Here is a 23,854-nt window from a genome sequence, read left to right on the forward strand (position 1 = left end):
AGTGGTTCTCTCCGTTCTCTCCCTCCTCACAGGGAAGGTTGGCTATTGACTCCCTCTGCTGTCAGTCAAAGTCTGTGATGAGGAAGCAGTGGGCGAGGCTGAGCCGCACTGTCTGTGTCTATAGATGCAGACAGCGTGGCTTGGGATGGAGCTCGCATGAGTGCCCCCAAAGGAAGCGGCTTCCTATGAGGGCACTCACAGAAGAGGACGATCCAGGAGCACCGGCAGGAAACCCAGAAGAGGAGGATTAAGACTGCTCTGTGCAAAACTATTGCACAGAGCAGGTAAGTATGACATGTTTGTTTGTAAACCTTTTTGTGTTTTATTTTTTTTAAAGCCCCTTTCACACATACGGATCGTTCGTTCGTTTTTCATCCCTCCATTGATGGATGAAAAACGAACATCAATGGAAAAACGTATGACAATGGATGATCATCTATTTTCATCCGTCAAAAAAACAGATGTAAACTGACAAATGGTCAGTAACATAATTAAAATGAGTATTGTACCGAAGTTTGTGTATCTTTTTCAAACATTACCGAATTCTATCCCTGTGGCATTTTTTCACCAAATTTGTTCCATTTTTACTAAGTTTATATGGACACATAAACGACTTAGACTCTGTAGCCAAATGTTGTGGCGGTCCCGGATACATTTAAATACTGTCAAGCTGCCCACCTTAGCAGAGTGATTGATTGGTGCAGACATGAAGATATTTAACTCTGGACGGTCATCGAGCAACAGTTCAGCCCTGTGCCTCTACATTGGGTGCTGTGGTGCTATGCAGCTCTACCGACATCACTTAATGCATCCTAATATAGGCCCCACACTTAGAGTAGGCTCTAGGGTGGGGGTCAGCAACCAGTAGATCGCAGACAGGTGACTGGTAGATCGCGGTCCGGGCTTGCTCACCGACCATTCCAGAGCATCAAACAGAGTGCAATGCAGAGGGACTACTTGTAAATTTGAAGCTGTGGTAGGGAGCAAGAGCCGCATAAGCCGATGTCCCCTCTGTAGTGCCGGCTCCTGTCTCGTGCGGAGTGATACCAACTGCACTCCACCTCTTATCCCGGCCAGCTGTCTCTAGAGTCGTGCCAGCAGCAAGAAAGAGACCTTCAGGTCGGTATGAAGCAATACACTGGGCATAATAGTATAGGGCTGCTTTCACACTGATGTGCTGCGGTTTACCCACACCGTGGGTGCAGTGTACTTAAAGCTTTTCTGTGGAATTGCTGCGATATGTTGCCTTCTCACCACCTGATTTAAACCCATGATTGCTGTGCAATGCACGCGTTTGCGACACGGTAGTACTGAAATTAGAGGTTTAAATCGGGTGTGAGGAGGTGACACTGTGCCCGGTGATCTTTGACTTCTCTCGTGTTGTTCGGGTAGCTCTCCCTCTCTAAGGTTGCCTGCCCCTGCTCTAGGGCCTACCGGACCTCTAAACTCTCTTCAGTACATTTTGATATTTTTCCCCAATTCGGGGAACCCTGGCTTTCCTCCAGGCACAGAGATCGGTTTATTCCGTAGTCTTCTTAAGAAGGGATGTTTTCAGGCCTCTAATTTTCCTTTATTTCATTTCTGTGATCTGCACTATAATATGTTGTTTTGAAATGACTTTGTATTAAGTGAGATATTGTATTTATTTTGTGGTATATTGCTTTGATTGACATGTTCTTTTGTATAAATAAAGAATTTGGAAAAAAAGTTAAATATCCGCCCATTGTAATCTCCTGTACAACAGCACTCAGACTGTAGGTATGTAATTTAACTATGTATTTAGCCGTTTTCCTGGAATTCAGCCATAGGCTCTTTGATACATATAGGAAAAAAGTGCCATCCTTCTATACTGTATGCACCTGGTAAATCATCTATGTAATGAAATTAAAGGCCAACTACAGCCAAAACTTGAAGTTGAACCCTTGTCCATTTTTACACAGTGATATGACTGTTGGAGCAGGAAGTGATTGGAAATATCTTCAGTAATGATGCAGACTGCAGCAAAACATTTGATGTAATACGAAACCTTTTATAGTATTATTATTACTATCTTTCTTACTCAAGGACAACTGCTCCCCTAATTTCTTATTCTGTGGTCAAATGCTCAAAGGAACAGCAAGTGAGGGGGTTCCCCCAGTGGACAGCAATAAAAATTTTAAAGAAATGTTTCTAAAACTAACATAAAAAAAAAAAAAAGTATAAAATATCAAAATAGTGCATTGCAACAATGTGAATAACTCGAAAAGATACCAAAATCAATAAAGTCCATCAATAAATGAAGTCTATATAAAACTTAAATAAAAATGAAATGTGCTTATTCAGTCTGTGATATTCATATACATACATATATATATATATATATATATATATATATATATATATATATATATATATATATATATATATATATATATATATATATATATATATATATATATATATATATCTATATATATATATATATATATATATATATATATATCTATATATATATATCATTCATATGTGATCCACTTGACAACAAAAAGTGCTCCACCGCAGTGCCCACCACCTTTCAGTGCAGCCTCTTACCTCCGAAATAAACCCACATTAAAGTGGATGTGAACCCGAAAAAATTAATTACTGCTTGCACCTTGTACAGTATAGGATTTCATGTCATCTGTGCCCAGTCTTGCCACAAAGAGTTAATCCAGCTCTGAGCAATCCTCTTTTTTTTTTTTTTTTTTTTTAATCTTTTTTCAGAGAAAAAAAACTTATATATATATATATATATATATATATATATATATATATATATATATATACACACACATACACACATACACACATACACACACACACACTGGTACCTCGGTTCATGAACGCTTCTGTTCATGAACAGAAGAGTTCACAAAATTTGCTTCGGTATGCAAACTCCGCTTTGGTTTGCGAACACGAGCCACGGCCATCTTCCCTGCTCTGACACATGGTCGTGACTTCCTGTAGGTGAGATCAGGGTCAGAGAGACACTGAAAGTGTACTGTGAAGACACTTACAGTATTGAAGCGTTGTGTGCTTTTTAGCACATACTGTACTGTACATCCCCGTGCACACTTGCTGTAAAGCTTTTTTTGTGTGCTTTTTACCACATGCTGTACTGTACCGGACATCCAGTATGGCTCCAAAGAAAATTCAGAGCAAGCATGGTGGTACAAAATAATAAGAAACAACTCAGCGCTAACCCGTGAACAATGTAAAATAAATGCAAGCAAACACAAAGGCAAATTCAACAAAAACCTCAAAAGACATAAAATTATTAAAAGTGCTGCGCAAATAAATTGTCCATTCAGTAATAAAAGGAGATGAGATCACCAGTGGATAATCAAACGCCTAAAATAAGATCAGAGGTGGCTGAAAATCCCTGCACCATATATGGATGGCCCCTCACCTGCAATCTTCGACCTGAAACAGGTCACACAGCATGTAAACCATAACACAGGGTAAGCTGAAATGGGCGATGATAACTTCTCACAAGGTAATCCCACTGTCGTCAGATGGCATATAAAAATAAAGCATAGACAATATAGTGCTCTCCGTCTCTAAAATTTTATTGTAAAAATAGAAAAAAGTTGTGCACTCACAAATCCTAGCACTCAGATCCGAGTGCCGGCTGGAAGCGTGTGATCGTAAAACAGGCTGACAGCCGCGGGTGACGTCATGCGCTCCTGGCCCCCGTACACGTTACGTCCTGTAGGCGGGACTTCATCAGTGTGGGGCGGGACACGCAACGACGGCCCGCATTGTTGATAAACGATGGCATGGTAACTAATGCTCCAATCACGGCACTGATCAAATTATCCAGAGGACACGAGCCCGCACGTCACTCCGGTTATACTTATTACATTCACAAGTAAACACCGCTCAACATCTCAAAAGGTAAAGGGGCAGTAGAAGTAGTTTTCTACTGCCCCTTTACCTTTTGAGATGTTGAGCGGTGTTTACTTGTGAATGTAATAAGTATAACCGGTGATGAAGTCCCGCCTACAGGACGTAACGCGTACGGGGGCCAGGAGCGCATGACGTCACCCGCGGCTGTCAGCCTGTTTTACGATCACACGCTTCCAGCCGGCACTCGGATCTGAGTGCTAGGATTTGTGAGTGCACAACTTTTTTCTATTTTTACAATAAAATTTTAGAGACGGAGAGCACTATATTGTCTATGCTTTATTTTTATATGCCATCTGATGAGAGTGGGATTACCTTGTGAGAAGTTATCGCCCATTTCAGCTTACCCTGTGTTATGGTTTACATGCTGTGTGACCTGTTTCAGGTCGAAGATTGCAGGTGAGGGGCCATCCATATATGGTGAAGGGATTTTCAGCCACCTCTGATCTTATTTTAGGCGTTTGATTATCCACTGGTGATCTCATCTCCTTTTATTACTGAATGGACAATTTATTTGCGCGGCACTTTTAATAATTTTATTTCAAGCATGGTGGTAAAAAGAGTGCAGAGCAGTAATGAAGGTGACAAGACTGTTAAGAGCAAGAATGTTGAAAAAGTGCGGAGCGTTAATGCAGGTGACAAGAATGTGTTAGTGTTCTCTTTTCATACTGTACTTTGTTTCATATTTTGATGGTTCAAAAACAAAAATAATTCAGAATGAATTAACCTGATTTACATTGAACCCTATGGGAAAATTTGCCTCAGTTCGCGACCAGAGTCGTGGAACAAATTTAAGTTTGTGAACCGAGGTATCGCTGTATTTTATATATTCCAAATTTAACTGTTTAAATAAAATTATACAGTAGAGGTTTTTTATGCTTTAAAAAAAAAACAGACCCAGACAGCAGAGAGTGTACCGGGAGCCATTGGTCCAGAAAAAAAAACTTGTGTTTACACTGGAGAGCATTACAGATTCAGCCATTAACCCTTCTAATTTATTTTATTTTTTTTAGTTTGAAATGCTTACAGGGTCCTTACCATTCCAAGGAAAAGATCGGAAAGAAACAATGACACTAATCTTAAAGTAAGTTCTTGATCTAGGAGATGCCTTTGCCTTAGAGCAGATTACGTGTTTGAATTATGTATTTTTCATATGCCTTGGCTCCCTGTGAAATCAGGCAATGGACACATACAGTCCTTTGTACTTGGGAAGGGAAGGTTAGAAAACCTTTCATGTGTATGAACCTATGTTGCAGGTTTCTAAACATAAGATTTTTGTACTTGCCATAAAGTGTCCATTTAGGTACTCTGGTTTGTAGAATAGTCTGACATGGGTATACCACTGTATACAGGAGGTTTGGAAACTGACAAAAAAAAGTTGAGGAAGGAACTCCACGACGGAGACAAATGTAGGCGTAAGAGTGTAGGCAAAGTAAAGAGTGAGCAAGGGTTGTCGTAAGGAGTGAGCAAAGGTTGTATAGTTAAAATATACAGAGCCAGTTCACATCACATGCAGTCGGTTCCAGGGCTTTTTCAGTTCCAGAAAAAAAAGTAGAGCTTGCTGCATTTTTCCTGCACTGGACTGTACTGGAACGCAGTAAAACGTATAAAAAATGCATTGGACCCTAGTATAATGAAAAAAAAAACACTTAGAATACACCGCAAACTCATCAAAAATGCAGCGCGCATGCAGAAACACGTCCGGCACGGAACCGGGGGTGTTTTTGTGGTGTGAACCGGCCCTCAGACAATGACAAGAAATAAATCCGCACAGCTTTGGAGAAAGCTGTAGAGAAGTAGATAAGTGAGAAGATGTAGGCTGGGAGAACAATGGTCGTTTTTTTTTTTTTTTTTTAATAAGAGTTAATCCAGCAGGAGCCTATGCAAGACGGTGCTTTTTCCAGGCTGAGAGGGCAGGAAAAAGAATGCACTGTGTGTCTACCTCAAACTCCACCCAGAAGATCTCTGCACTAAGTTCCTTTAACTGAAACTGAAGGCCATAACCGAATGGCAGGAAAGAATAAAATATTTGCAACTGCGGAAACTGTATTATTGCCCCAAAAGTAACTACCTATTGGAGTTACTGGACATATACTGTAAGAGGAATCGCACTCTGAAGCGATAAAGGAATATTTGTAATAAGAAACAAAATGCATCCAAGTGCCCACAGAAATAGTTTAGACAAAATCCGGAGTCTGTATATGGTAGTAAAAAGCCAATATGGTTTTAATCACCATGTGAATCTGATTAGAGTGGTTGTGCAACAGTGCTAGAGTGGGGAAAAAAAACTCCCTACATCGAACACAGTAGGCAAAGGTTTGAATAGCGCTAAGATGCAGCACTGAGTTCGATACGCCCAAATCTCGTCTTAACATCCCTTGATCAAACCCACTTTACTGGAACTCGGTAAGTACTATAGAATGGCCGAGACTTCTGGCTTTTCCTCGCCTCTGATGCCTATTGTTGGCCACCCAGATTTCCTTCCGGGTTGTTTCACTGATAAAGCCCTTCAGCTGCTGCCAGACCAGATCCTGATTAGATCCTGATTAGAGCCTTTTGCCTTTCCTTGTCCTTTGAGATGGGACCATCCATTGGTCCTGTATGGATCTCTCAGCTCCTCTGTTCTGGGTAGGTGGAAGATTTTGCAACTGTCCTTTCCTCCAGTCCATCCCAGACCCATACCTGTTGCTCCAGACAGCCTACTGCATTTTAAGACCTTTGTCTGGAAGATGAACCTTTACGGAAATATCTCTCTCCCTCTCCCCCCTTACAGTATCGTACTTGCAGTTAAATCTTAGCACAATCCTCCAAAAAGAACCCCGTACTCCTCTCTGCTCACAAGTCTTCCCTTTGCAGTAAATACCAGGTGATCACATTTAACATTTCTCTGCAATGGTACCCAGTCAGTACTAGCATCACTATTCCCAGATCACAGCCCATTGTGCTGGCTATGCGGTTCCCAGTCTGGTACATTACTCCATATCTTCTGGGACTGTCCAAAGCTGTGCCCTTTTTGGCAACAGGTCCTGCAGATCGTTTACAAACTTACAGAAATTCCTTATTTTGAGTACCCAGCTGCAGTGCTCCTTAATTTAATGCCTATGTTCAGTAAGAGATGCTGTAAGTCCTTGTTGAAACATCTTCTGAACGTCGCCAGGTCAGGCATCCCCAGCATGTGGAAACCACAATCCCCACCTATGGTGTCACAATGGTTTGCCAGAGTGACCGTTATTCAACAAATGGAACACCTGACCGCTGCCCTCAGGGACGAGACGGAGGTACACAACACACGTTTCCTATATAGGGATTTGTTCTCTCTCTCAGATGAATATTGACCCTCTTGATATTGACACACTTAAAGTGAGATTACTCCTCTATGGGAATCTGACGACTTGAGCCGTCGACCCCGCCGATGCTCCTCATCTTCCCTTTTTATTTTCCTTTTTTCTTCTCCCCCTTTCTCCCTTTTCCTAGACACCCAGTGTTGACTTGCTCTCTAAATTCAACAAAAACACTACCTGGTATGCTCTGATCGTACAGTGTGACTGCATCGAGGCCGGGGCATGGTTGCCCTACACCATATGACGTTTTTGTTTAAACTACCACCTCTTAGTAGTTATGTACCTACTAGCCTGTGCCATCTTCTCAGTGTGTACATGTCCATCATAGACCTCTATGGCTCCCACCACAATGCAAGATATATTTGCCATGGATGCCACGGTCATAAGACCTTAGGCATTGTATGTTATTGTGCGGGGACTTAATCTATTATGTTAATGCTGTCTTTTACCCCCTAATGCTGTTCCTGCCGCTGCCCCGCCCCCCCCTCTGGACGATGGGGTGCTGTTCCTGTCCTTGACCCCCCCGACAATGGAGCACTGTTCCTGCCATTGACCCCCCTGACGATGGGGCTCTGTTCCTGATGCCGGACCCCGACGATGGGGCACTGTCCCTAAGTTTGAAGGGCAGTAAATTGGCCCTTTGTTTTGAAAATGTTTAGAGACCCCTGGGATAGAGCATTGAGTTGTGAATTAAGTGTTCTACATCCTCCCAGCCTTATAACTTTGCAAAGACATTGGTTGGACTGTATAGGCAGCAGACCTTATTTATCTACTCTTCTCAGAAAACATTGTCTGTATTATTCCAAAGCAACCAGTCAGATCTAATCTGCACTGAAAAATTACGTTTGAAGAATGAAAGCTTAAATCTGGTTTTTGTAAGGCAGTGAGCACAGATTCTAGTTTAGACAAATGAATTAAAATAGGGTTTCATTTCACAGACCTGTACATTCTGTCTCTGTTCTAGAGCCAAATTGGGAATGCCCCAGTTCCTAAGCAGTGAAGCACAGGGCTTGTTACGTTCGCTCTTCAAAAGAAACCCTACTAACAGGCTTGGTGAGTAATTTTTTAAAATGTTGTTGCCTTCTAGAACAGCAGGGTGTCTATCTGCTTATTTTGTTTCTATGCCATACTTTCTCATTGATTGCCAACATATTGCATGTTTCTGTTTTCAAGGATCTGGCATAGATGGAGCAGAAGAGCTAAAACGTCACCCATTCTTCTCTACCATAGACTGGAATGTAAGTTTCATATTCAGTAAAGGCTTTGTTTCCAGACACTGTACATGTGTATGTTTTTGAAAGGGGAAAGATTGTCTGGTCATGGGAGGATATTTAATTCTTATCTGTTTCACTTATTACTAATATTCTGCTTTTGGGCTGGCTTATACATTTTTTATTAAAATCATATACTTCATTGTTTTCTTTCCCTTGTGCACTATGGCTTGGTATTTGTTACCCTCAGAAGTTGGTTCTTGTTATTATACAAGGAAAAGCATCTGGATGGATGCAGCTATGAAGAGCTGAACTGTGTGTGTTCACTGAGAAAGAGAATTAAAAAAGTAATCTAAAAACTAGCACACTTTATATTACACAGGATCATAGACTAATCAATAGATCAAGATCATATACTACTGTAGTATATAGATAGTGGCTAAAAAAAGATTAATATTTATAGATTACATGTTAATGCATGTTGTATAGGATTTGTAATTCACAGTGCACACTAGAACTGTGCCATCTAGTGGCCAAGATATTTTTTAACTGGTGTTGCTACACAATAAATAAAGTGAAATAGGTGTTTTCTTGTCCTTGTTTTCTGCAGTAAGAATTTATAAGAAGTTGAGGATCTATAAATGGGTCCCTCTAGTATGATAGAATTAGAAGCAACTTTTATTTCATAAAGGAAGGCTACATGTTTCTGCATATGTTTATTCCAACAGAAATTGTACCGCAGAGAGATTAGTCCTCCTTTCAAACCTGCTGTCTCTCAGCCAGAAGACACCTATTACTTTGACACAGAGTTTACGTCACGCACACCAAAAGGTCAGTATCTTTTATTGGTAAAAAAAATGGATTCTTAATATTAGCAATGAGCAGCATCAGACTAGTAACATGACTCAGAACTCAAGAAAACACTTTGGATCTCCCCCCACCACCTTCTCCACCCCAAAGTTGTGTGCTAATATAACTGCTAATTGCCATGTCTTTTTTAACTGCCTTATTTGAACCTCAGTAAAATAAGTATTATGTATTCACAATATACATAATCTGGAATGTGTAATAGAATAAAATGCTGTTTTGTTTTCTTCAAAGAATTAGAAAAAAATCTATAACTAAAAAACTACTTATAGACATTATGGGTGCAGGGCAGCAGTGTTCAGTGGAACCAACTGGATTGAGTGAAAGTTTTATTACCTCTGTGGACACCTTTTATATGCATCTATGCCTTTGCTCTATTATCGATTAAGATATATATATATTTATTTTGTCATCTTTATTTGTATGTAATATGTGAAAGGAATTTGACACATTACAAATGAAAACAAAACTAAAACATATTTTCTGTATATTGTAAATATATTTACTTATATTATACATTTAGGGATTGGTTTACTAAAACTGGAGAGTGCAAAATCTGGTGCAGCTGTGCATGGTAGTCAGTCCGCTTCTAACTTAAGCTTTGACAGCGCTCATTCACATTGACTTCAATCGCAGGATTTCAAAGCCACATGTCAGTAAGACTAGCAAGACATCTGTGGGGCTTTATGCATAGATGTCTATGTAAGTCGCACCCAAAATCGCCAAAAGTAGTACAGGAACTACTTTTTCAAACTGATGCAGCACAGCAAAGTCGGAATTGAACCAATTTGAACAGTAAAATTGCTGGCAATAGGGTGCGACTTTAAATTGCACGACAAGTCGCTCCAATGTGAACGAGGGCTTAAACCTGAAAGCTGATTGGCTACCATGCACATCTGCACCAGATTTTGCATTTTTAGTAAATCAGCACCACAGTGTTGGAGAACAAAATCTCTAGATTTAAGAAACCATTATTGACTCTGCCCTCCTGTCAGTCATACTCTCATTTCCTCCTACTATTGGCATGAGGCTAATTGTGTAGAAGAAGCAGTAGATTGTCCATGTTTACTTCAGAGTAATTGCAATCCTCATTAGGAATCTCCTGACATCCACTCAGAATATAGGCATAATTTCCTTCTCAATTACCAGACTCCAGTCCCCTCTGAATTCTTTAGGGCTACTGAAGGGAATCATTTCATCCAGAAGTTTTTTGTTATAGGTGGAACCTTGAGGTCATATCTGTTGTGGATACCTTATACTTCCAACTGTTCCTGTCCATCTGGGAGCTGCTGCTTCTGTTATATTTTCCATAGTGCTAGCTAAACTTTTTTATAGCTGTTCTGAAATAAACCAAAGTAATGGGTAACAAATATAACATGATGGCAAAGTGGATCAATGAATCGGGTATCATCCAAAATGGACTATTGTAGTCTCAAGGTGTCACTTCAGACAAGTTGTCCTTTGTGTTTAACAGATTCTCCTGGAATACCCCCCAGTGCAGGAGCTCATCAGCTCTTTCGTGGATTTAGCTTTGTGGCTCCTCCTTCCGGTGGAGAAGACAGACCATCTTCTACCTCTCCTTCACTCTCTGTACCAAAGGTGACTCTTACATTTCCATACACAATAATTCACTGTATCAGGTCTTTGCTTTTATAGCACTGTTATATATGATTCATTGACCTATTAAAATCCCAGCTATTGTTTCTGTAGTTGTCTTATCTTTATTTTATTTTCTTCTTTACAAAGATGCTTAACAAGAACGTTGCATTTACTGACGTGTACACGCTGCGAGAATCTATTGGTGTGGGTTCATACTCTGTGTGCAAGCGTTGTGTTCACAAAGGAACCAATATGGAATATGCTGTGAAGGTATAGAAAAATATCTAGATGGTGCTGTATTGATATGTTTCTTGCACTGAAGCCCACTTTCTACCCAAACCTTTTATTTTATTTTTGATGGAGTTGGGAAGGGGTTTTTATTGCTATCTGTGTCCCTATGGGAGAGCGTTCTCTAAATCTCTCCTTCATGTATGTTTATTCCTCTGTTTACGGTCTCCCTGCTGCAGATAATTAACAAGTCCAAGAAGGATCCATCAGAAGAAATAGAGATTCTTCGACGATACGGTCAGCATCCGAACATCATCGCGCTAAAAGATGTACGTGCCATACTTGTCTATAATGTATTAAGGTACCTGTTTGTTTTACACCAGCTGGAACCATTGTTTATGTCATGATCTGGTACTTCTATACAATCTCTAACAGGTATATGAAGAAGGGAATTCTGTCTACCTCGTGACCGACCTTATGAGAGGTGGAGAACTGCTAGACAGGATTTTACGTCAGAAATTTTTCTCTGAGAGAGAGGCCTGTGCTGTTCTTTTTACAATGTGCAAGACTGTGGAATATCTGCACTCGCAAGGTGTAAGTCCTGCACACAGTCAACATACCCATATCTTTCTTTGAAGATGTTAAATGTACACCAAGTCCTCTTGTTATATCACAGTGCCATATTGGTTTCTATATTACAGGTTGTTCACAGAGATCTAAAGCCAAGTAATATTCTATATGTTGACGAGTCTGGAAATCCAGAGTCCATACGAATTTGCGATTTTGGGTTTGCAAAACAGCTGCGAGCAGAAAATGGATTACTAATGACTCCTTGTTACACAGCCAACTTTGTGGCCCCTGAGGTAATTTAATAGATAGGGTTCCTGGATGGGTGTTCATTTTAGGTGGTTAAAGAGAATTACTGAAACTTTTAAAGGTGAAGCCAGTTCTCAAGAGGTTTGTGTTACTAAAGTAATTTTTTTTTAATATTAAAATAACAAACATGTTCTACTCACCTGCTCTGCGCAATGGTATTGCACAGAGCAGCCCCATCCTCATCTTCTCAGGTCACCCACCGGTGATCTTGGCTCCTCCTTTCTTTGTGTGTCCCCATAGCAAGCCATTTGTGTTTGGAGCCACACAGTATCTGCTAGCTCCCGAGCTGTGTGTCTATGGAGCCGCGTTCCATAAACACAAGCAGTGGGACTTCGCACCACCCCCACTTCCTCCTTGCTACATTTGATAGCAAAGAATGCATTAAAGTAAAAACAAAAAATGTTTTTCGCTTTAATAACACTTTAAAGAGGAACTTCACCTGGGAATGGGAAATTGAAATGGGTACCACTGAAAAAAAAGTACTCATTCCCCAAAAAAGGACAAAATCTGCAATTTCTGTACAGGGTAGGGGAGAGGTAACTAAGTTTGGGTGAAAGTCATTTGCGGCTGATGCTCAATATTTTGGGGGGGCAGTGGCAAACAACCACCCCCCCACTTGCAGTGCCTTGCACCCCGAGCCCACCCTTTTTTTAGAGCCTCGGTCTCTAATCGTGTGCTTCAAAAAAAAAAAATTAAAATCCATGCATCCGGTGCCCTGCATGTAGATTAGGGGCTGGGCGCATAGATTAGGGGAGAGCTGCACCCTCATGGCCGGGCCGCCACTGGTGAAGGTACGCTTTAAGTAATAGCGTAATATGCAGTCATAATCCAGACACCATGCAAGCAATTATGTCTGCACCATGCCTCTTCCTCTACATTATGCACACTGACAGTTTAGTTTACATACCACAAAATAGTGGAAAATCTATTGCATTGTTGGAGCAGAAATTTTTCCCTAATTCAGGCTTGCTTGGTTTTGACATGCTAAGGAGGGAGTAGCCATAGACAAGTCCCACTTTTTTCTCCCCCTTATATGTTTTAATGTTGAACCGGCATGGAGACCTTTCAAAAATGTCTAAAATATCATTTTTGAATGGCCAATTTATATGCAGAAAATACTTGGCTACCTCCTAAGGCAGTCTGTGAACAGTATGGCAGCTTGCTGACGTTGCAAGATCCATGGGCAGTTTCAACTCCACAAGAGAAACCCAATGTAGTTTATTCCAGACTGGTGGTTTATGAAGATATTTTCAGTTTTTCTTCACAGTGAAAAATTTATTTTAGGGTCAAAGTCTTACGATTTTTTAAAAGTACCTCTTTACTGGACAAAGATGAAACTGAAGCTTACTTGGAGCATGGGAAGGCTGAGTCTCTAACTAGGTAGGGACTGGCTCAATACAAGCAGAGGAAAAAGCAGGGTAGCATACCAAAGTACAAACATTTAGAATAACACAGCGTTAAAATTCTAACATCTGAAATATTATGCTTTTTCCACATAGAAGAGCAAGGAGCCATCTTCTCACAAAAATGATACCACACAGAATTTGTAGAATAAATCAGAAGCACGGTTGCAAAAGATCTTTTTTTTTTTTTTTTTTTTTTTTTTTTTTTTTTTTTTGAATTAACAGTATATGACTGATACAAAGTAAGAATGATCCCCATAATGTGATACAACACGAAAACAAGTAAAATAAGGGTTTATTGACTTCACACATGTAATAGTAGTGAATGCCTTGATGTCAATACAAAGGCCAGTAACATAGCTGGTTATAGCTGTAGAAGCTACAAATCTCTTTAAGACACTGGATCTCTCTAACCATGCTCTTCACTTCTTCACCTTCTGTGTTGCAACATTGAATGCTCAGAATAACAGCTGTATGGAAGGAGTGAATGTGAGCTAAAGTCTGGCATTGCTTAATGAGAACAGGAAATAAATTGTTGCTCTTACCATCAGTTTATCTAAACTGAGAAAAAAAACGCTAGAAATTTTTTGTCTAGCTCCCAGTTTAACTTGTGCATGAAGCTTATGTGCTCCTTCTTTTTTTTTTTTTTGTTTTAATCAGAGCACACCGTTTTTAAGAGAGCCACTTCATGCACTCAATAAAAATAAAATAAATTCTTTAGCTGGCTGTCATAACCAAGACTGAAATTGTGATTGTCAAGTTGTTTGCACAGAATTTTCCTGTGCAATAGGTATTTGATATTTACATGCTTTGTAGTTATGACGTTATGCATTAAACATTTTTAAAAAAATGTAATTCTCTTGCCAAAACCAGAACCGCTGCCAGATTTTTAAAATGTATTTATTTTTTTTTGTTTTCTGTGTCCCCACTTCGGAGATTCACCTTTTTTGTGGCCTTACTCAGGGCAGAAAGTGATGAGAAATTCAGCATTGTAGAGTCCCCAATCAAGATGAATGAAAATCTTTCAATGGTGATGTTTAATCTGGTGCCAACTGTCTAAGAGAATATTTACTTTGGTTTTTTTTTTTTTTTTTACTTCCTTTCACTTTCTGTTGTGTCTCCAAGACAGGAAATTAAAGAAATCTCCTCAATGGGACACTTACAGCAAAAAAAAAAAAAAAAAAACTGACAGATTCTAAAGCTGGCCATAGGCAGATTAAAATTCAACCAGATCAGCAGGGACTGAGAGGTTAGGAGGGGGCCGGGGTAACCATCAAGAACCTTTTCTATTGAAGTTAGCCTGGAGACCCAAACTGAAGATTTACAGTGAAGGTTTATACAGGAGTCCGCTTCCTGCACAAGGTGGGACATGTTTGATCGCTGGGCAGTTGGGCTGGCCATAGGCGGTGCAGATTTCTTTCCTGCAGCCACGAGTTTCAGGAATGAAATTTGCACGATTCCCCCATCCGTACAGACAGTGCTGACGGGAATCCGTCCTGTCGGGCCATTGTCTTCTCCCGGCCTGAGCAGGGAGGGAAGCTGTCCCCGTCAGGAGAAGACCGTGATTATTGCTATCAGCTAGAGCAGCCCCTTGCGCTAATTGGTAGTGAATCCAGCAGGCTGATTGTACCCTAGTTGATCAATCAGCCTGCCCATTAACGGTTCGAATCTCGGCCCGTTCGTGCTGAACCGGCCGAGATTCGAACTGTGTATCGCCGGCCTTAGGACAACAAAGCTGTAGGGCTAAACAGAATTTTTAGCTAAACCTAAAGTGGTTCTTAAGGGAGAAGGTTTTTTAGCTTAATGCATTCTGTGCATTAAGGTAAAAAAAAAACTTCCACTGTTTGTTCCCCCTCCCCCCAAAACAACAACCTGACACTGCTCTTGAACCACTCGGTTTCCGCCGGCAACACCACTCTGCTCTCTTTCTGCATTGAAGGGGCATGGCTGAGAGCAGCTGCAGTCATTGGCTCCTGATGCTCTGTCAGATCTAGTGAGCAGGGGACAGGGCCAAAGCCACACTGTGTGTGTATGTGGACGGACACAGTCCGGCTTAGGATCAAGCCCACACAAGTGCACTCATAGCAAGTGGCTTGCTATGGGGCCAATCGGAGAAGAGGAGAAGCCTAGAGGGTCAGTGTGGAACTGCAAAATGGAAGGTTCAGGGCCGCCCTGTGCAATGCTGTTGCACAGAGCAGGTAAGGATAATATGTTTGTAATTTTAATTAAATTAAAAAAAAAAAAAAAGATTTCCGGTTCCGGCGCCACATGAGGAGGAGGTAGATAGCTCCAGCTCCCGCAACGCTCCTCACAAATCTGCTTTCTAAGCCGGCTATCGCTCTGAGGAGACTCCCCCTCGCATTGCTGATTCACAGCGGGCTCCCATGGATCGCTTTGTGGAGCGATCGTACGCCCGGGCGGTGTCATCCACGATATCCCCCGGAGGAGAGACAGCGGCAGACACAACCAAGATGGCGGCTGCCCCAGGCATGACGGAGCAGGCACACACGCAGCCACAGCCCCCATCAGCTCCAGACATGTCAGGTATGGACCCTGCCTCCCCTGCTGGAATTGCACAGGCAGTAGTTACACTGCTGGGCCCTACTCTTACAGCTACTGTGGATGCTGCAGTTCATAGAGGGCTTAAGCAGCTCCACATTGATTTACAAGCACAGGCACAGAGAATCACACAGGTGGAGGAGAGGATATCCTCCCTGGAAGATGAACTCACAGCTTCATCTGCAGCGGTGGCACGTATCACAGCTACTAACAGGGACATCTGGGACAAACTTGACGATTTGGAAAATCGTTCGAGGAGAAACAATTTACGTATCATTGGCTTGCCAAAATCGGTATCCACAGCACAGCTAACAAATATATGCGCAAAAATCATCCCCGAACAACTGGGCCTTCGCATACCCTGTACTATTGAACGCGCGCACTGCATAGGTCAATTTTCTGAAACCCGCGCCAAACCTCGCCACGTTATTGTAAAGTACCTCAACTACGCGGACAAGAATGCTATAATGTAAAAATTTCGCCGTTCGCGTTCTTTACTGGTCGATGGTGCAAAACTCCTACTTTTCGCAGATTATTCCATGGAGGTGATGAAACAACGTAAAGCGTTTTCACCGATCTGCTCAACCCTACATCACAACCAAATCCGGTTCTCCTTAGCATACCCAGCTATTCTCCGCATCCAAACACATGAAGGAGAACACCTCACATTCAACACACCTGAGGAGGTGGAACATTATGTAGCCACTTGAGGCACCGAGATGGAACACAGCAACACTGAAGAGGATTCACCATTGCCATCGGCATCAAAGGAACCACCCAAACACCAACGCAGCCCCACCAAACCTCCATACAAACGCAGTCGTTTCACCAACCAGGAGGACCGATGTGAACATCGCTGAAAGACCCCAGGAACTTTATCTCGCCAATCGTGCTTCCACGGATGGGTAATATTACCCCCCATTATCTCTAACCTGTTATCTTTTTGTCTCATTTGTTATTCTGATTATTTGTAATGTCATCCACTGTTGTTGCTACGTGCTAGCTCAAGGTTCTGTTCTGCTGCTCCCCAGCTTGTGTTACAACCCCCCAGTGACCACATTATGCTTGCCTAAGGGGTCACCCTAGGGACTCATGCAATCTCCACAGCTACCGGCCCTTCACTGGGCAGACCCTTTGACTGAGCCCTCTCTCATCTGAGCCTACCTCATGGCACAGATGCAAGTAGCCCTTTCCCTGACCCTCCTTCCTTTGCCTAGCCCTCTCTACCAACCCCTACCTATCCCCCCTCCCTCCCCCCCTCCCCTCTTCCCCATCCTTTCCTACCTCCCTCCACTCCTCTTAGCTAACATCTTGCCCATATGTGAGGAGCTAGCGGACCGCTGAGAGTTGTCATGGTTAGTTGAACCCCATGTGGAAAAAAGTGAAGTAACTTTATCTTGTTACAGTTCAATTCTTATTGCTTAAAAGTTATGCATTTCATGTTTGCCTTTTTAGTACCTATCCTTTTATGTGACCTACAACACTCGGGTGATTCCTGTACGGTTGACGCTGTACATATCAGTAGGCTTCTTGACAAGCCTCTCACACAATACAACTATTATCTCCAGTCATGTCTTCCTCAACCGATGGGAGTCACCTGAAGTTTATTTCGTGGAACGTTAAAGGGCTCTGATCCCCAAATAAACATATGTCCATTCTTAGACACTTGCGACGCCCCCGGGCAGATGTGGCTCTACTACAGGAGACACACCTCTCCGCAGACGACTTAGCACGCCTTCAAAAAATGTGGGTAGGCTCTGTATATGGGTCTCCTGCAGTAGGCCATAAAGCAGGTGTAGCTATTTTAGTACACAAAAACCTACAACACTCTATCAGAGAGGTTAGGGCTGACTCCCTAGGCCGCAAACTGACTTTACATATGACCATAGGCGACAAAGCAGTGGCTGTCACCAATATATATGCTCCCAACTCTCCAGACACTTCCTTTTTCCAGGACATGGCTCAGTGGGTTCTCACTGCCCCCGAGGTGCTGCATTTAGTGGGCGGGGACTTTAATTCGGTCATGTCTACACTTGCAGATCGCACATGTCGCCCTACGCAAAAGTCACATACCGCTTCCTCTCATACATCAGACTCTTAGCACATTCCATTGACTCTATGCATTTTGTCGACATTTGGCACCTAATGCATCCAACGGAACGAGAGTATACCTTTTTTTCACCCCCACATAATACCTTTTCTCGTATAGACTACTTCTTTGCCTCCCCATCCTTACTCTCTGTAATCAATGCCCCAGACATTAATGACGCTAGAATTTCAGACCACAGCCCTATCGCAGTCCACATGACTCAGACCACATCCTCAACTCCTTCCCCTACCTGGCGTTTCCCTTCATACTTGGCGGATAGTGAAGACTTCCGACACGTATTGTATCAAACATGGGAAGAATATACCTCCACAAATGGAGCACATATTTCTGACCCAAACCTCTTCTGGGAAGCAGGCAAAGCCTTCCTACGGGGTAAAATCATTTCCTACATCGTCCAATTTAAAAAGCACACCCGACAACAATATATGCAAGCAAGTGAAGCTTTACGCTTGGCCCATGAGAAGCTCACACTAAATCGCACCTTAGCTAATATACAGGAATGGAGGCAAGCCAAATGCGCCTTTGATCTTTGGGCAGAACATCACAAAGCCGCTAAAACTTCGTACTCTACTCTTCACTTTCACAAGTTTGGCAACAAAGCAGGCAGATTGCTGGCCAGATTATGTTCGGGACCAAGACGTCCTACACATATCTCTACCTTGAGAAATGCTTCTGGCTCGCTGGTTGCCTCACCTGCTGAAGTTAGCAAACTACTTGCAGAATATTATACTGAATTATACCGAGCAGACCCAGCGGATCAACTTGCTGCGGAAGCTGCGCTAGACAAGATACGTCTGCCCAGACTTCAAACGGCACAACTGGAAGCACTTAATGCGCCTATCACGTTAGAAGACATACGACGTACGATAAAATCTATGGCTTCTGCTAAAGCTCCAGGCCGCGACGGGTACACTGCGGAATTCTTCAAATTAACGACTGATTTTATTCCCGACACCCTGAAACGTGTATACAGCCATGTGGGACGGAGGTCCATACCTCCCCACAGAGACACAAGCCCATATCAAATTGATTTCCAAGAAAGGGAAAGATCCCCTACTCCCAGGCTCCTATCGTCCAATTTCGTTAATTAACGTTGATGTAAAAATCCTGTCTAAAATAGTAGCATCACGCTTAGCCCTCTTGCTTCCGTCCCTCCTACACCCAGCCCAATCTGGTTTTGTCTCAGGACGATCAGCTACACTAAACATCCGCAAGGTCTTAATGGCTCTAGAATATGCTAAAACCCACCCCGATCAAGACGTCGCTATCATGTCCCTAGACGCGGAAAAAGCCTTTGACAACATTGGTTTCTCATGGCTTTTCACAGTAATGGAAAAATTTGGCTTTTCGGGTCAAATCACGCGATTCCTCTCACAAATGTATGCCTCACCGACGGCACGTCTTGTCACCCCGGATTTTATTTCAGACACTATCCCCTTAGCGAAGGGAACGCGACAGGGCTGCCCCCTATCCCCGTTGTTGTTCAACATTGCGCTTGAACCTCTATCTAGAATCCTCAACTCAGCTGAAGGGGTTAGTGGCATCACTTTGGGAAACCAAACACTCCGTTCTGCATTATTTGCGGATGACATTTTACTGTTTTCTACAGACCCCATATCAGACTTCGACAGACTTAAACAACTCTTTGCGACCTTTCGACTCTGCTCTGGCTTTCGTATAAACTTTGATAAGAGTGAAATCTTAGCACTACACCCACGCCTATCTACTAAATGGAAGCATTTATCCCCGCTGACCATTGCATCTCAACATATTACATACTTAGGTATTCATATAGGACGGGATCCATCCTCTTTATATCGACTTAATTACCCCCCCTTGATTGCCAAAATTGTTAGGGAATTGGAGGCTTGGGGTGCCCTTCCCCTCTCGCTTTTTGGGAGATGCCACCTTTTTAAAATGGTTTCATTTGCACGCCTGCTCTACCCCATGCAGACCATACCTCTTTTACTGAGACATTCAGATGTACAAAAAATCCAGAAGGCATTAACAGCTTTCTTATGGTCTAGCAAAAAACCACGCGTTGCGCTTCAAAAACTATGTCTCCCGAAGGGTGGGGCGGGGCGGGACTCCCCAACATTCGTTTTTATAACCTAGTATGTTTACTCAGACAGGGCCTAGACTGGTTAACAGGAGGATCCAAATACTCCAACTATGCATTAGAAGATTCTATGGCTTCCCCATACGCTCTATCAGGCATCCTCCACTCTAATCCTAACAACCTGCCACATCACCTCAAAACTAGTGTACTTTTCAGAGATACTGTCATCAGCTGGAGGGAGATCAGAAAACTACTTGGACTGCCTTCTAGCATTTCTAGACATCTAAGAATACAAGGCAACTCTATGTTCATACCTTCCACTCTACATAAAGCTTTCACTCAATGGCAATCCAGGGGCCTCACGAAGATAACCTCGATATATCAAGACAAACCAGGTAAATTCAAACCCTATCACACTTTGATGCGGAAATTCTCCCTGCCACCAACTCACAGTTTCTTCTATCACCAACTCACTGATTACTTGAGATCCTGCTGTGGTCCTGAATCTGATCCTTTCAAACCGTCCTTCATCGATAACATACTTCAGAGCAAAGACTACTCTATCTCCAACATTTATTCTCACCTCATTCAACACCAATCGTGGAAGTACTGCCTTACACCTTTCCAAAAATGGTCCCACATACTGGGGGACGAAGAGTTACCAGACAAAATCCTTGAGGGTTATAGGCTTGTCCGAAAACTCACAACATCTGAAACTTGGCGTGAGACTCAATTTAAAATTATCCACAGAGCATAGTTCCCATTTTGTTTCAACAAAGCAGACCCGTCTCAAGCGCTATGTCCATGGTGCTCATTGCCCCGTCCCACACTGCTCCACAGGCTTTGAGAATGCTCTGCTGTTACCAGTTACTGGAATGCTGTGATAACCTATATTGACAAAATCAGCCATATTCGTTTAAATAGTGACTGCCTACTATGCCTGTTCAGCATACCACCCTCAGTCTCCTCGTCTGCAATAGACCTACAAAATATACCACACTGGGCTCATATATGTCTTCTTGTAGCCCGCAGGACTATCATGTCTCACTGTATTACGGCAACACCGCCTAGTCTACCCGCGGTTATAAAAGCTATGACGTCATTATTTTATTTGGAAAGATTGGACATCATCACATCAAATTTCCGCTCTACTCCACGTTTTTTCAAGCGATGGAGAAGGTTTCCGGAAGCCACATTCACTCAACAGACCATCCAAGACATAATGCAACCATTTCGTTTTACGGCATGGTACCTGAAGAGTGATATTACTAACACACTTGGCAAACTTAAAATATCTTCAGCTTCTGACCCTTCTTCGTTTCAGCCACCATAAGCTGTCTACAATCTCATAAGGCTCTTTGACATCCACCAACTTCATTTATCTCACCCTGGAATTATTCTCACCCAAATTAATTGTTTCAACCAGTTCATAATGTAGGTTATCTAGTTAGACATGTACATAAGTCGCCTCCATTCCTTAAAGGTACAAAGATATAAGTTAAACCCTTTCTGGCAATTTCTTGCCAAATGACCAGCACAAGATGGTAAATGTGAATTGCTAACCCTTCCCCCTCCCTTCCCCCTCCCTTCCCCCTCCCTTCCCCCTCCCTTCCCCCTCCCTTCCCCCTCCCTTCCCTCTCTCCTGTGTTCCCTCTACATGTGTATAGGTATAACACGAATTTTGTACCAAGAATAGTTGTATATTCATGCCTTACAATCGTTTTGTACAATGTTTTCTATGACTATATTTTGAAAAAAAATTCAATAAATATTTTTCAAAAAAAAAAAAAAATGGTAAAAAAAGATAAACAATTAGCGACACACACACACTGTACAGTATGATTTACCTGTATACAACTTTTGCACTACAAATATTTATCCTCAAACACGTTGGAAGTGTGGTAAAAATCTTAGTGCGCATGTACGTGTCTGGACTGTTGTGTGCTGTTTTAATACACAAGTGGCAAAGCACATTGCATTGCGAAATTCCATTCATTTTCAATGAGCGGCCAATGCTCCATAATGCAGGTAAAAACTTGCATTACCTTTTTTTTTCTACACAGTGCACCACAACATAGCAGTGCAAGTACATTGCTCACTACTGTATTAGGGCTTGCTTACACTGGCATCGTCCTCTAAAGGGTGATCTGTGGTGGAAGGCTTTTCAAGGGAAGGTTTGCCAGGCAGTAAGGAGGGGTTATATTGCCTGCATCAACACATAGCAACTGCAAAGTATCACAGCCACAACAGGTGCACCCTCCAGAAGGAAGGAAGCCACGACGGGTGCCTTTGCAGCTAGGGTGAGCAGCAAACACACAGCTCAACCACATGTTTTTACTCCCACCAACACAAGTGCAAAGGAGGCCTTAGTGTGCTGCGGTGCCAGGACAAAGTGGAATCATCTGATAAAAGCCCCCATCCCTGGCACACTAATACTTGCCTCTCCAGCAGTCATCCCCCATCTCCCCCCCCCCCCCCCCAAATAGGACTGAGTACTGTCAAACGACAGTGGGGTGACGTCACCTCTCCCTTTAGGCTATGACATTAATCAACAACTGATATATTTGCAGGGGCTGTGATCGAAGAAGGAGCCGTGGGGGTTACTGAAATTATGTGAAATTATGAGTGGGTCAAAGGGGCCTTTTTCAGACATTTCACTTTTCCCTGAAAAGGCAAAATGACAGTATCTCTATACTATGCGTTAATGTTTGTGCATCAATGTGCATTGTGTTAAGGCAGCTCATTCTGTTTTAAACAGAGTACCAGCAAACCACAATGCACAAACCTAAATCTTCTTCTTTTTTCCAATGCAGCTCACCGCAATACACAGGTGGTTTCCATCTGTGCATTGTTGTGCACTAAAACGCTCATGTATTGAAGTGTGCCAGCAAAGTGCATTGGGGTGCCATTCAACATGAATGGTACCACATCTCACTGCTCTGTCGATAGTCCATGAATTACTTCATGTGTGAAGTCGGCCTTAAGGGTTTTTTGCTTAAGCTGCTTATTTAAAGTTTTGTGTTCATTATTTTGAAAAACGTTTGAGGCGTACAAAATCAGTAGTACCACCTTTTTATATTTGCAAGGCCTGTGTTTTGTTTTTTTTGTTTGTTTTTTTTTTTTTTTTTACCGGTCCTGTGATGGGACTTTTACTGACTTTCCTAACTTAAAACGAAAAGCTGAAAAAGACAAAAATATGAAAAATAGTCTGGCCACCTGAGGTGAAAAATGGCAGGCATGGCCTTGGCAGATAAAGGGTCAATGCATTTTATGTTATTGAACTAGAACAAGTATACATAACTGTTCTGACTTAACTCTGATTTTTTTTTTTGAATGAACTGATGCATTTTATTAAAATCTATTCCTAGGTATTGAAGAGGCAGGGATATGACGAAGGATGTGACATTTGGAGCCTGGGAATCCTCCTCTATACGATGCTGGCAGGGTAAATGCACATATATGCATCATGGCAATGTACGGCAGGTCATTCAATCTGCAAGCTGCTTTTCTGGTGAAGAAAAGCGACATCTGCTCTTCACAACAATGAGATCTTGTAAAAAGCTAGGAACATAAGTTAACTCCTATGTTAAATGTGCTTGCACCAATACCTTAATATGTGTTGTTGCTGTGCTTTCATGCCTTTCTGTGCTTTCATAGAGGAGCAAGAACAAACTTAG

General features: G+C 42.2%; 1 protein-coding gene across 5 annotated transcripts in view; it reads left to right on the top strand.

Annotated features, from left to right (window-relative positions):
* RPS6KA1 (ribosomal protein S6 kinase A1) overlaps positions 1 to 23,854 on the top strand; it is a 295,808-nt gene that overhangs the window by 258,011 nt on the left and 13,943 nt on the right. For all 5 annotated transcript variants that reach the window (XM_073616152.1, XM_073616150.1, XM_073616153.1 and 2 more), the window contains 10 exons: positions 4,938 to 5,008; positions 8,230 to 8,318; positions 8,439 to 8,503; positions 9,205 to 9,307; positions 10,818 to 10,942; positions 11,090 to 11,212; positions 11,410 to 11,499; positions 11,606 to 11,764; positions 11,872 to 12,033; positions 23,546 to 23,622. In XM_073616152.1, the coding sequence (XP_073472253.1) occupies positions 4,938 to 5,008; positions 8,230 to 8,318; positions 8,439 to 8,503; positions 9,205 to 9,307; positions 10,818 to 10,942; positions 11,090 to 11,212; positions 11,410 to 11,499; positions 11,606 to 11,764; positions 11,872 to 12,033; positions 23,546 to 23,622 (1,064 nt within the window). The remainder of the gene's footprint in view (positions 1 to 4,937; positions 5,009 to 8,229; positions 8,319 to 8,438; positions 8,504 to 9,204; positions 9,308 to 10,817; positions 10,943 to 11,089; positions 11,213 to 11,409; positions 11,500 to 11,605; positions 11,765 to 11,871; positions 12,034 to 23,545; positions 23,623 to 23,854) is intronic.

Source organism: Aquarana catesbeiana, linkage group LG02 (assembly GCF_042186555.1).
Source record: "Aquarana catesbeiana isolate 2022-GZ linkage group LG02, ASM4218655v1, whole genome shotgun sequence".
In the NCBI taxonomy this organism is placed as follows: domain Eukaryota; kingdom Metazoa; phylum Chordata; class Amphibia; order Anura; family Ranidae; genus Aquarana; species Aquarana catesbeiana.